This window comes from Oncorhynchus keta, chromosome 36 (genome assembly GCF_023373465.1).
Source record: "Oncorhynchus keta strain PuntledgeMale-10-30-2019 chromosome 36, Oket_V2, whole genome shotgun sequence".
Taxonomy (NCBI): Eukaryota; Metazoa; Chordata; class Actinopteri; order Salmoniformes; family Salmonidae; genus Oncorhynchus; species Oncorhynchus keta.
In genome coordinates, this window is record NC_068456.1 from 5042027 (window position 1) to 5056219 (window position 14193).

At 42.1% G+C, this 14193-nt stretch overlaps 1 protein-coding gene across 1 annotated transcript in view; it reads right to left on the reverse strand.

Annotated features, from left to right (window-relative positions):
* Positions 1 to 2295: 2295 nt before the first annotated feature.
* Positions 2296 to 14193, reverse strand: part of LOC118369505 (proto-oncogene tyrosine-protein kinase receptor Ret) — a 30598-nt gene continuing 18700 nt past the window's right edge. Inside the window, exons 3-20 of the mRNA XM_035753936.2 lie at positions 13787 to 14074; positions 13032 to 13270; positions 12740 to 12935; positions 12339 to 12538; positions 11767 to 12055; positions 10798 to 10929; positions 10488 to 10598; positions 10236 to 10349; positions 9768 to 10024; positions 9460 to 9607; positions 8427 to 8534; positions 7855 to 8072; positions 6111 to 6233; positions 5878 to 5948; positions 5359 to 5496; positions 5012 to 5111; positions 4305 to 4452; positions 2296 to 3161 (exon numbers count right to left, since the gene is read on the reverse strand). Of these exons, the coding sequence (XP_035609829.2) occupies positions 3004 to 3161; positions 4305 to 4452; positions 5012 to 5111; positions 5359 to 5496; positions 5878 to 5948; positions 6111 to 6233; positions 7855 to 8072; positions 8427 to 8534; positions 9460 to 9607; positions 9768 to 10024; positions 10236 to 10349; positions 10488 to 10598; positions 10798 to 10929; positions 11767 to 12055; positions 12339 to 12538; positions 12740 to 12935; positions 13032 to 13270; positions 13787 to 14074 (3038 nt within the window). The 3' untranslated portion in view covers positions 2296 to 3003. The remainder of the gene's footprint in view (positions 3162 to 4304; positions 4453 to 5011; positions 5112 to 5358; positions 5497 to 5877; positions 5949 to 6110; positions 6234 to 7854; positions 8073 to 8426; positions 8535 to 9459; positions 9608 to 9767; positions 10025 to 10235; positions 10350 to 10487; positions 10599 to 10797; positions 10930 to 11766; positions 12056 to 12338; positions 12539 to 12739; positions 12936 to 13031; positions 13271 to 13786; positions 14075 to 14193) is intronic.

Here is a 14193-nt window from a genome sequence, read left to right on the forward strand (position 1 = left end):
ACAACTTTCCTCTGAACATGAAGTAAATGCCTGCTCTTAGTCTCTCTATTACACTGCTCCTGCCATCTCTGCACCATCACTGTCCATAACAGGCTTTTTGCCTCTGCCTTGCTCATTGAAACTACAACATCAACATCCCCACTACCAAGTGCTTGTTTAGCCAGTACATCAACTGCCTCGTTCCCCTCCACCAACACAAGGGCTGGGACCCAAATAAATCGTATCTGTATACCCAACTGTCTAATCCTGCCATGGGTTTGTAGCACCTCATAAAGCAGGTCTTGTCTGCTACGTGACCTAAAGGACTGGAGACTCATCAACACTGCACATGAATCAGAGCAAATAACTACTTCTGTCTGTCTTGACTTCCTCCACCCACTGCAAGGCCAACAGTATGGCCATCAGCTCCCCTGTATATACAGCCAGATGATCTGTAACACGTTTTCTGACTTCCACTCCACATTCCTGCACGACAAATGCTGACCCAGTACGTCCTGTCCTTGGATCTTTTGATCCATCTGTGTAAATGGCCACCAAATCCTGATACACAGTATCCAGACTTCTCTTAAACAAATCAGATGGATGAACACCCTCCCTATCTTTATGTAGTCTCTACAACACTTCTAGATCAACTACTGGAGGTAGGAGGGGCCATGGTGGATTTACAGGAATAGCTACCGTTGGACAAAACTCCCTTCCATTATAGTCCTATCTCCTTCGCCTGGGTATTACCCCACCCACCCAAAGCTTGTGTTCTGTCTTCGCTCATGTTCACAGCATGCCTCTAAAATCCCTTTCGTAAGATGAGACAACCCATGTCCCTGTAGGTTGACCCAATAATTAATTGCCAGCTGCTGTCTCCTAATCTGCAATGGCATATACCAGCATCTCCCAACTGTAGAGCAGCCACTGGAGAGGTCTGAAAAGCCCCACTACATATTCTGAGCCCTTGTATGACACCTAGCCTTTCCAATGACGTTCGGGCTGCCGAACCATACGCTTTACTGCCATAGTCTATTACAGATCAGATCAATGCAACACACATGGTCCTCAATGAGGAACGCCCAGCCCCCCCACTCCTTCCCCGTCAGACAGCGCATCACATTTAGCACCTTCTTACACTTTCCCACCACTCTCTCAATGTGTTCTGCTCAGGTCAGTCAAGTGTCAAAATATACCCCAAGGAACCTGAAGGACCCCACCATCTCCAAGTTTCTCCCATATAACCTCAAGCATACCTCATCTCCCACCTTCCTCCTGGTAGAGAACTCTGTCTGAGTTTTCTCTACAGAGAACCTGAATCCCACATTAATTGCCACCACTCTACCTCATCAATTGCTTCCTGTACCTTCTTGACTATGTATGGCTTCTGTTCCATAAGGCCCCATCATCTGCAAATATCGACCTCCCAGTATCTGGCTGTACCTGAGAGTAAACATTATTGGTCTCCTTGTTCACCTGAGTCTTCCTGACCTCTGCTTCTAAGCAGAGCACTGGGTCCATAGTTCCCCTTCCCTTCCTGAACCCACTCTCATGTGGCGATATTAGCCCCCTGCTCTCTAGGAAGTGCGTTACCCTCTCCGTAATCATACGTTCCATAATCTTACATGTGATTTTAAAGCTATTGGCCGATAGCTTGTTGGCCTCGTTGGGTCCTTCCCTGGCTTCCGGATTGGTACCACTGCCTCCTTCCAGCTGCCTGGTAATTTCCCCTCCTCCCACACTGTGTTGTACAACACCAATACCTTATCCAGTGCCTCATCACTAAGATGGTCCAACATAACATAGCACACCTTATCTTTCCCAGGTGAAGTTAACCCAGCCTTACCTATTGCCCTTTTCCACCTCTGCTATGGTAAATGGTGCATTCAACACGTCTTTTACATCCTCCCTCTTATCCAGCACTCCAGCATGCTCCTCTCTCACGAACGGATGCTATAACCTCTAGTACTGGGCAGCAAGTTCAGTATTTCAGGTCATGTTATTCTATAGACAATGGCTAAATGACTAAATAACAAGCCAATATCCTTTATTAAATGCTTGTCATTCTGACAGGGCAAATCAAGGAGATCAATTTGGCACATGAACCATTTTTTCACAACCATGGTTTAGGTAGTCGGATGTTGACATGGAAAGTTATAGACTCGTCTTGAATTTAGACTTCCCTCCCTGCCCTCCTCCAATGGAAACTGAAGCTGCATCAGATAAATAAGGTTTTATTCACAGCGTAAGCGTCCATTATTTTTTACATTATCACGTCTGATGAAAGAAAGAGAGAAGAGGGAGCCTAGCATATAAATAGATCGCACACATTTGAACTTTTTATTGATTGCAACATAATCACGTAATGATAAAACAACAATTGATAACACTCATTTGTTTTCAGAAATCCTAGCTAACTGTTGCACAAAGATTGCCATTACGAGGAATCAAATGGTGAGCTGCAGCTTTGACACCGAACATGCCCACATTCTATTAAAGTGGAAAGACAAGTGTTTTTTACATTTCAAAGAACATGATCATATGAAGTAGAAACTTTGCCGTTTTTCTGGATGAACTCAGTGTCCACTCTTTGTCCATCTTAACCTCACAGGTCTACCATTATAGGGCAGGTGACGGTAAAGAAGTCCCCTTTAATTTCTGGTCTGGAAACAACATCTTCACAGTCGTACACTACTAATTGGAGGCTATCGTAGAAGCGGCACAGGCACTTGAAAGACATTAACATTGACATACAACCTGGTACACGGTCATGCAATGATACTTGGCCAACATGACTTTGAGGTAATGATTAACATACCGAAGAGCTGCTTGAAACACTGTCTATGTAATTCCAGCCATTTTTCAGCAAATGCACTTTTGAAATCCCCCAGTTTTAACTTGGAATACCCCCGTGCAACAGAAATGAAAGGGCACCAACTTCAGATTGTATATGTACAGTTTTATATAAATATACACATCTACCCCATTAGGAATCTTTATTTTCGACAATGGTTTTTGCTTTTAACTATCAATCTTGTCCACAATTTTTGCGGGTGAAGGCAAAGCCATCCAGTTTGCATAAACGCTATCATTGGCATATCTTGTAAAGACTGGGTTAGTGGCATCAAGTCTGTTGAGCAGTACGGGGCTCTTCTCAGGCCAGTTCGGGTATGACATGCCTAAAAACGAGAACATATCATTTTTCTGCACCGAGTAAAGAAAAATAGTGCAGACAGTAAAGGCTCCCTCAAATTTAGGACAGAATGCATTTTTCAGAGGTGAATTATAGACGGTTGTTTGACATAGGACCATGAGAAGGCTATACATTTAGAATCCTATGCAGAAATCACTTCACAGACAATAATGGTGTCCATGGTTCCTGTATAGTTTAACCGAGAAAATATACTGGATTGATTAAATAAGATTCAAAAGACAAATAGCAACAATTATCGTTCCATTATTGGTAATGTATGTCATGACCTCTAAATGTTATCCTTGGCTCACGCACCATTGATAACTGATGTCCACATAAAGCAGATACAAGAATTGTGTCACTGTAACAGGACACCATGGTCACCAAGTCACTGTTTGTTCATGGTAACTAAGTCACTGTTTGTTCATGGTAACTAAGTCACTGGCAGCCATCTTATTGCTAAATACTTTTATGAACTATCAACTGGAAGTGCTTAGGATCTATAGGATTTGTTTGGGAATTTCTTATGAAAATACTTTTACAAAGTATTGTTTATCAATGTTAGCCAAAAGTTGATTTCAAAAGACTTACTGTACGCTTACATTATGCTTAATAGGTAGCCTATATACACACAAACAATTCAGACAACTTAAGACAGTCTGGAATCCAAATGTAATAGATAATGATTGATTCAGCAAGGCCCTGTTTCAAATGTTAAACTGTTTTTGAACAGTATTTTCCAAATTAATAAAAAATTGCGGGTGTTGGAATGTGTTTTGAAAATGTTTATGTCGTCCAAAACGTATGTTTCCTAATATAAAATCAATACGTAGGATTGAATGTGGATTACAATATGTCATATAAGGGAATTATGGAAATGTTTACTATTTACAAATGTGTCAATATTTTGGTCAGGTTGAATGTACATCAGAAGCAGGTCCAAATAGTGATCATCAGACACAAGATTCTCCTTTCCCACTGACTCTCATTTCCTAAGAAATGGGAGACTTTTTCATGAAGCATGTGCCTAGATCACAGTCACACACTACAGGAAGCCAATCACAGCATGTCAAAAACAGAGCGTATGTGTCCTGTCACTAAAATCGAGTAAATGCATGGGAAATTCTACCATAGAGCTTGTTTTCAATCCATGTGGAGGGAATGGTTCGAGGGAGAGGGGCATTATTGCTGTCCACTAGGGGTGTGTCCTCTTCGGAGAGGGCGTCGTCGTACAGTAGGGCGTCGGCTGGCGTAGACGCTGCCAGGTCCAGGTAATCCTGATAACAGGAGAGGAACACCTGATTAGGCTAATCACTAACGACAGGAAGGTGGAGCATACTGCTAATGCTGTCATAATACAGTCATATCCTACCATGCAGTTATGACCTAACTTAACCTCCCATATGGTTAAGATTGTAGCTAACTGGCATAAGAGATCCAATGACAAACATCTGATAGGAAACCGAATATATTAGAGCAATACATTTCCTACTTTTGTGTGAGATAAAAAGTATTAAAAGTACTCTGTTTCAAATCCTAAACATATGAATCATATTTTTGCACTGTATTTGGCATCCTAAAAATGGCACTATATTTGGCCTCTTTACTTCAACACAAGACCAACTGCTATCTATTGTAATTATACGTTTTGCAAATGTTGCCCAGGGCCATATTTTGGGGATGGTCACCTGACATTGGTTATACTTATTGCTGGACACGAGACTGGCCATTTGCGGTTTAGTCCATTTATGACGTTGCGTACTGTAACTACCAGTGAGCAGTGTAACGACCGCATTAGACAGAGAAAGAGTGTTGGTTGTTTTTGCTTGATCCTACCCGGTTTTTCACCATCATCTTCTCCAGCTCTTTGCTGATGTCTATGAATATGGGCCTTTTGTTCGACTCCTGTTTCCAGCATCGAAGCATCAGATTATACCTGCAGAAACACATTCATACAACACTTAATGGTCAGAAGCAACAACACGTAACACACGATTCACCGTGAAAAGAAACGAACGGGATGGTTCACCTGCAATTTACAATAGATCATTAGAATGAATACGTGTGGGTTTGCTGCCGGCTTGTCATGTCATGGATGTCATCACCATCACAGTGTAATAGAGTAACCGTGAGTTTTACTGTGGTTACAATGACGCTGGGGTAAAGTAAAGTGGCACACGTACATTTCCTCAGTACAGTTTTCTGGTTTCTCCATCCTGTAGCCAGTCTTGAGGAGGTTAAAGAGGCGTTCAGGGGCGATGCCTGGGTACGGGTTTCCACCCAGTGTCACAATCTCCCACAACAGCACACCAAAGGACCAGCTGGAAGGAGGCAGAGGACACCACATTAATAGCACCACAGTCTAATGCATGGGTGAAACAGTGACTGTTTGCTGTATAGTTTATCCGAGGCGGTAGGTAGCCTAGCGGTTAAGGGGATTGGGCCAGTAACCGAAAGGTAGCTGGTTCAAGTCACTGAGCAAGGCAATTAACCCCCAACAACTGCTCCCTGGGTGCCAATGACGTTAATTAAGGCAGCCCCCAGCACCTGTCTGATTCAGTGGGTTTGGGTTAAATGTGGAAGACACATTTCGGTCGAATGCATTCAGTTGTGCAATTTAGTATATTTTTTGATCATGCAAATATTGTTGGTTATGGATATGTATCACAGGTGTTTTAAGTTGTTTTGCGCAAGGTACTCACACGTCACTTTGTGTTGTGTAAATGTGATCAAACAAGGATTCTATTGCCATCCATTTCACTGGGATTCGACCCTGAAAAGAGAGGCAAAAGAATAAGAGAATGGACATTGTGATCTCAGTTCTGTGAATGAAATCCTTACTACAATCGCTAACAAACTAATTGACAATTTCAGAAAACAATCAAATTTAGTCATTTTTAAAAGTACTTGGGTATTTGACATTTGGGTTCCCTACCTTGCTCCTCTTCACATATGAGTCTTCCTCATACACATCACGGGACAAACCAAAGTCAGAAATCTTCATTTTACGGCCCTCCGCAACTAGGACATTTCTTGCAGCGAGGTCCCTGTGAACAAGCTATTGGAGGACAAAAGTCAATTCAAGCTCCGTCCTTTACAAAATACGGAGTCACATTGACATTGAGCTAGGTTTATCATGGGATTCATACATACAGTGGGTTCCAAAAATGTTGGTAGCCTTGATGAATTGACGAAAAATATAAGTAAAAAAAAATAATACTGAGCAATTTATATGCTCCAAAAAATGTGAAATGTACATTACTTTATAGTAATGCAATTGATTAGAGAAAGGGATTTTGTTTAACAAGTAATATTTATTTTATCTTTAGCATGTTTTGGCATTACAGTTAGGAGAACAATAATCAGAACTTTACCCAGAACAAAGAACAAACCCAAAACAGGAAGATCAGAATGCCATGAACCAAGAGGTTAAATTCAAATCCCAGGTGAATAATAAGGACTGTATAAATGAAAATGCACAATGTAATCATGTACAGTACCAGTCAAAAGTTTGGACACACCTACTCATTCCATGGTTTTTCTTCTTTTAAACTATTTTCTACATTGTATTTTCAGATTTCGTTATCAACAAACGCGGCGAAAAGTACAGTAAATGTGAAATGCACATCAAATCAACAGTGTAATGTTTGGATTAAGTCTTGTGTTAGGTGAACTGCTGTGTCCTCAACTTTGGTCTACTCATTTTTCCACAATCTCCAAACTGTTCCCTTTCAATTGCTACTATGCTTATGCATTTCATAGAAACATTCAAATGTAACCATATCCATATAAACCTATTCCTACTAGTGTAAAGGGTTAAAGGAATGGGCTCTTTGAAACAGTCACATCACTGGAATATTCCTATGAAAACATTAGTTAATGACCTAATGAGACTCTTAAGGGAACGTTCTCTAAAGTTGCATGAACATTTGTTGTTAACTGGGAAGATTCTTATCAATAAAATCAAACCAAATGTAATATTTGGTCCCATATTCCTGGCACGCATTGAGTACATCAAGCAGTTTGTTTTAGTTGTGTTTGATTATTTTGTGTCCAATAGAGATTCATGGTAAATCATATATTGTGTCATTTTGGAGTCACTTTTTATTGTAAATAAGAATCAAATGTTTCTGAACACTTCTACATAAATGTGGATACTACCATGATTACAGATAATCCTAAATGAATCGTGAATAATGATGAGTGAGAAAGTTACAGAGGCACAAAGAGCACACCCCCCCAAGACATGCTAATCTCCCTAGAAATTGGTAATGGTGAGAGGAGTATAATTTTGTTTGATTTTATAGATCAAAATATTTAGGGATGCCAATCATTTTGACACCTATAATTTTGAGATAAACAATTATTACTTGTAAAAAAAAATCTCTTTCTCTGAACAATTGTATTAGTATAAATATTTAAGTTTTTAGAGCATATATATACAATATAGTTTAGTATTTGTATTATTTACTTTATACAGTATTTTTGTCTCATAAAGTATTTATCAAGGGTGCCAATCATTTTGAAGGTAATGTATACGAAAGGCAAATCCTTACTTCCACTTCAGTCAAATTTTCACTGAGTCATGCAATGGGAGACTGAGAGAAATTTGACTTAAATGGAAGTTAAGATTTGCCACATGGTGAATATTTTGAAAGCGGTAATTGCTAGACAGGCACCTTCATTTCAGCCAGGTACTGCATTCCCCTGGAGATCTGCCAGGTGAAAGAGATCAGGTCGCCCATGGTGAGTGCCCTCTCATCTGGATTCTCCAGGTAGCTCGAGTTGCGGTTGGCATCGTTGCCTGACATGTAGCTGGGTCCCACCTTTCGGCTCTCACGCAGGAAGTTGCGCAGTGACCCATATTTGGCATATTCTACAATCAGATACATTGGACCTAGACGGAAAGACACAACATTTCAGAACACACACTTGGGCTTACAGTATCTGGCAGGATTGAATTAAATATGCATCACATATACCAGGTATAACACCGGAAGGTTAAGCATTGCAAGGACATCATGTTTTCATTAATATGATCAAGTGGGTCCACAATTTATTGTACCACAATCTCGTGATGACTTTGAGCATCATTTGGTCAGACAGGGTATCTGAGGCACTGCTACCATAAAGGACAAGATCTGAAGACAAGATTCTCATGTATCACACATCTCCATTGTTGACGGTACAGTCAATCAACAATATTGATACCCTCAAACGGTGCTCGGAGTGGATCGGTATGAAGCCTTACCATCCTGGCTGCAGGCTCCGTACATCTTGATGACGTGTGGATGGTTGACTTGCTTCAGTAAGGTGAATTCTGACAGGAGGTCCCGCAGTTCACTATGTGAGGCGTGGTCTGTTGCAAAAATAAAAGAGAGATTCATGAAATAGTTTCATAAAATACATCACCTTAAAGGCCTGCCTAGGTGGACACACTGACGAGGGTGGTATTTAATAAACTTGCGGGATTGAATAATCTTGGATATCTTATATTCAGAGTTTGTGTAGCCAAAGTGATCTGTTTTAGGTCTTAGTCAGGAATCAGGACTGACAAACTGTACCATATGGATGGGCAAGGGTGCAACTTTCACTGGGGATGTTTTTTTTTTTTACAACTTTATTTAACTAGGCAAGTCAGTTAAGAACAAATTCTTATTTTCAATGACGGCCTAGGAACAGTGGGTTAACTGCCTGTTCAGGGGCAGAACGACAGATTTGTCCCTTGTCAGCTCGGGGGTTTGAACTTGCAACCTTCCGGTTACTAGTCCAACGCTCTAACCACTAGGCTACCCTGTCATCGCCACATTCTGAAATTGCATTTATGTCCCCCCCCCCCCAGTTGTATCATTGGAATGTGATACAAAACAAGGCAACTGTGTGCTTTAGGACCATGCAGACACCTCCGAGATGTTGGGTAGGCTGTTTGGAGTGTTTCTCATACCGGATAAAAAAAATATATAAATAATAATCATGTCCCCCCCATTTCTAAAACCAAAGTTGCACCTCTGTGAATGGGCTTTCATGAAAATGAATTGCGAGCTGACACTGTATACTATAGGCTACCATTCTACCTTGCAAGGATAAGAGGGGGCATTTCATTTTGTCTCGCCTAGGGTAGCAGAACTGCCTGCACCTTATATCTATCATGGGCTGGCCAAAAGTCACATCATAAAAATCTACTTCCACTGTATATTCAGTATACAGACACCTAGGGACTCACTCACTGCATGAGTCTTACAATAACTGTTCCTATTGTCTGCTCCTTGTCCGGTTAGTATTACCTTTAAGCATTTTCACAGCTACTGTGGTGTAACCAGCCTTTCCTTTCAGCCGGAATGCAGTCGCCTTGACAACCTTCCCAAACTCCCCTTCTCCTAACGTTTTGCCCAGCACCAGGTTTTTGCGTGGAAATTCCCATTTGGGATCCTCCTGTTAAAACAATTAAGCAACACATTTAAAAAATAAAAAAAAACATCTCTATTAATACAACATATATTTGCAGGTCTCATGATCATTCAAAAGGCAATTTAGTATAGCTGGGTTTGCAAAATTCCGGAAACTTTCCAAACATTTTAAGGAAAGGCCTTACAGGTATTTTGAAGGTGTCAATGGCTACTTGGTTCTCCATGGAGTCCAACGAGCCACGGCGCATGTTGTTAGCGGAGTAGCTGATTGGGTAGGATTGTGCGGGCCGCCGGAAGGTCATCTCAGCCGAGGTGATGGGCGGCTTAGGGGAGTTCTTGTGGTAACGATGGATGAAGTAGGAGGACAGGAGAATGGAGACGATGAAGGAGAGCAGCACGGCAGTGGCAATGATGGTCTTGCAGACCTCGTCACACATGGCCTCTGCATCAGACAGGGTAGAAGGAGACACTGAACAAAAAACACGATGGAAACCACCCTTTGACAACACGGGCAAAATGTAATTTCACCTTTGATTGACATACAGTATCATATCTTTAAACATCTCCATTTGGAATGCTGCTTCGTTACCTATTGGGGGAGTATATGGGTCAATACACGTAGAACAAAAATTATTTGAAATGATACAACTCACCCTCTATATCATCCTTCTCACAGAAGCATTTTTCAGAGTAGCAGTAGCAGGTTCCATGGCCAGCTCTAATGCCAGACATGATGCCCTTCTCATGACCACCTATGACGGGTTCAACTGAGAGACACAAACACATGTAAATCTATTGAATTCAACAATTTTTTTTTAAACTCTTGAAATACCATCAAAAAAATAAAGAACATTAATAAGGTAGCCAAATATAAATGGCCGTAAAAGATTTAGGACACTTCTCACTTGTACAATCCTGAGGACATATTGATGCGTCTTTGCTTTCAACTGCATCACAAAAGCCATCAGGGCACGTGCGGAGGTCAGGGGAGCAGGTGGAATAACTTTCTGATATTCCTGAAAGATAAAGGAAAAATATAATAGCATCATTTCCTGTTTCCATTAAATATGTTTCCATTAAATATGTGGCATATAGGGCTTGCACTGAAGAAGAATTTGTCTGTAACCGAGAATAGGACCTTCCAGCTGGATTACCTGGTCAATGACAGGTAATCTGGTCAATGACAGGTAATCTGGTCAATGACAGCGTGGGTACCTTTTGCAGAGCCCTGTCTCCATTGGCACCTCCCTGTGGTTGCCCCCAGGCCTCTGATAGTCTCACAATCCCCACGCTGTCTTCCCTTTGCACAGGAGAGGAACTGCTGGTCCTCTAGGCCCTGCTTATCAACTACACAACACAAACTTTATGAAGACAAAACACATGTTCACGGTATGCTTCGCTATTATGCGATTGTCAAGCAAGATCACAAGAGTCTTAGACACGGACAAAGATATGGACAGAGTCTTGGACACGGACAAAGCTATGGACAGAGTCTTGGACACGGACAAAGCTATGGACAGAGTCTTGGACACGGACAAAGCTATGGACAGAGTCTTGGACATGGACAAAGCTATGGACAGAGTCTTGGACACGGACAAAGATATGGACAAAGTCTTGGACACGGACAAAGCTATGGACAGAGTCTTGGACACGGACAAAGCTATGGACAGAGTCTTGGACACGGACAAAGCTATGGATAGAGTCTTGGACACGGACAAAGCTATGGACAGAGTCTTGGACACGGACAAAGCTATGGATAGAGTCTTGGACACGGACAAAGCTATGGACAGAGTCTTGGACACGGACAAAGCAATGGATAGAGTCTTGGACACGGACACAACTATGGATAGAGTCTTGGACACGGACAAAGCTATGGACAGAGTCTTGGACACGGACAAAGCTATGGATAGAGTCTTGAACATGGACAAAGCTATGGATAGAGTCTTGGACATGGACAAAGCTATGGATAGAGTCTTGGACATGGATAGAGTTAACATAATTTGACAGGTCTCTACTACACTAGTCCTAAGGTCTCTAACAATGAGGCATGAGCCTTGCAAAATAACTGAACTGATGACTTCCAAATATGAATGCCATACACCCCATTCATTGGTAATCACTGTGTCCAAATCAGCATCAGTCTGGAGTATTGCTGGGAATGAACTTATTATCTCATGTACTTACTATCGCTATCGAGCACAACGAGGATCTGAGTGCTAGCCTGCAGCAGATTCTGTTGCTCTTGAGCAATAACCACATACTGCAGGTCCTGGCACTCTGGCCTGCGAAGCGCCTCTGTGTCGTTCACATATAGCAACCCCACCATGTCCTTGAGGCTCTGTGCAATGCTAATCGCAGCGTAGCATGACTGTACGTCGTCGGACACATTCCCTGTCTTCTCTGCTACTACTAGCCGGTATGTGACATTGATGCCCTGGAACTTCAGGCTGTTGTCCACACAAATCCTACCGACCTGAAATGAAAAGGAACACGAATCATACAGGGAAAATGCTACAGTTCTAATCAGATTGACACATGATCTTACATTTAGCCTACTGGGGGGAATAAGTCCCCGATGAGCTATCCTCTGACATATAAACCAAGTAACCTCACAGACTGCTTTAATGGCATTTCATCACATCAATCTTGAACAGCGGAATACTATTATCTTAAAATAGTGGTCTGCTTCATAAGCATTTCATAAGCAGTATCCCTCTTCTCAAGCAAAGAGGGCTGTATGTGAACTCTATAGGTACCTGGGAGTAGACATTAGCTCTACGTGTTAGTGCGAAGAGGTATGTCACATTGGTGAAGAGAATGGGGACAGGTAAGATGGTGATATTGTAGTGCAGCATCACAGTTCCCTCTGGACCGGGGTATGTAGTGTCATTGACCAGGTAATCCAGCTGGAAGGTCCTATTCTCCGTTACAGACAAATTCTTCTTCAGTGCGAGCCCTACATGCCACACAAAGGGTAGAAGGGGGGGCTGTTTATTTAATGAATCGATCAAAAGATTTAGTAGACGTTTGTCACATTAACAGGCTGCTTTCCCAGACACATATTAAGGCTAGTCCTGGACTGAAAAGCGACAAGGCTTACACAGTGTCTGGGAAACCAGTCTTTAGAGGGATTGTGCAACTCATCTGGACTACTCACGGAACTCATGAACAGTGCCTCGGACGTTACCAAAAATGGCCTTTTCTTCTTTGAAAGAGTATTCTATGGTGAACATTTCATTTATCCATGAGTCATTGGTCATCATATTTCCGACAAATCTATTCTGACTCTGGGATTTGGGATACCTGGGTGTTGTGTCTCTATCATAGACAACCAAGTTGCCAAAAGAACTTCCCTGAGAAACACACAAGAACACAAGAACAACAGTGGTATCAGTGATACATGTATAGCAATAAATCGATATACAGCCTTGGTAGTAAAGTAAAGTCACCTGCTTGCGATCAAATTCCAGCACCACGTCCTCTGTGTCTGTTCCACTGACATACGGCGCATTGTCGTCCTCGTCGTAGACGTTGATATGCAGTGTAACAAAAAAGGTGTCTACCATTGTGTCAGTCTGCACTGTGCAGATCAGCATGGGACTGTATGTCTCGCTCTCCTCCCGGTCCAACGGAGCAGTCACTACCAACTCAGTGGTGTTTTCATTCACAGCGAATGGGGCCGGAACATCTAGAGCCAAACCGGAAACCGTGAAGAGGAGATGTAAACATATCATGTTAGTCTCATGTTGCCAGATTTTGTAGTTTCCTATTCACCCAGCTACTGGAACAGCAATGAGAAAGAAAATTGAGAGAAAAAAAAGATTGAAGTTAATATCGTGCATTCTATAAGAGTGGGAACGTGGGGTAGACGTTGTTAATGTTGTAAATTACTATTATTGCTGGAAACGGCTGATTTTGAATGGAATATCTACATAGGTGTACAGAGGCCCATAATCAGCAACCATCACTCCTGTGTTCCAATGGCACGTTGTGTTAGCTAATCCAAGTGAATAATTTTAAAAGGCTAATTGATATTAGAAAACCCTTTTGCAATTATGTTAAGCACAGCTGAAAACTGTTAAAGAAGCAATAAAACTGTGGGGGTGTGTCGTATGCCAGTGTAGAGACCTGCAAAGTATTTGATGTTTCTCATAATATGATGCACAGAGACAGTGTGGGTGAAGGCGAGTGTAGCAAGCCTCACCGGATTCTACACTGTAGGAGATGGTGTAGTTGGGGCAGACGTTAAGCCTGGTGAGCTGTCTGAGCTGGCGGAGGGCCCCGGGGAACCTGTTCTCCTTGATGTGGGAGCTCAGGTCTTTGTCAGGGAAGCACAGTTTCTTCAGCTCTGGTCTGGTCTGGCCACACGGTGGCGCCGTGTCATTGATGAAGGTCAGGCTGACTTGTACGGTGGGGTGGCCGAGGCCACAGAGGAACTTCTTCAACGGTCTGGTCGCAGCAATGACACTCAGCGGCAGCTTCCAAAACTTATCTGATCAGCAAGAGAACCAAAATAGTAACACAATGCCCCATTTAAATCTCCCACAGTGCATGTATTTCTTGATGACTGGGCACTTTCTGGGCTTCTATGCAATTCAATTACTATCCTGA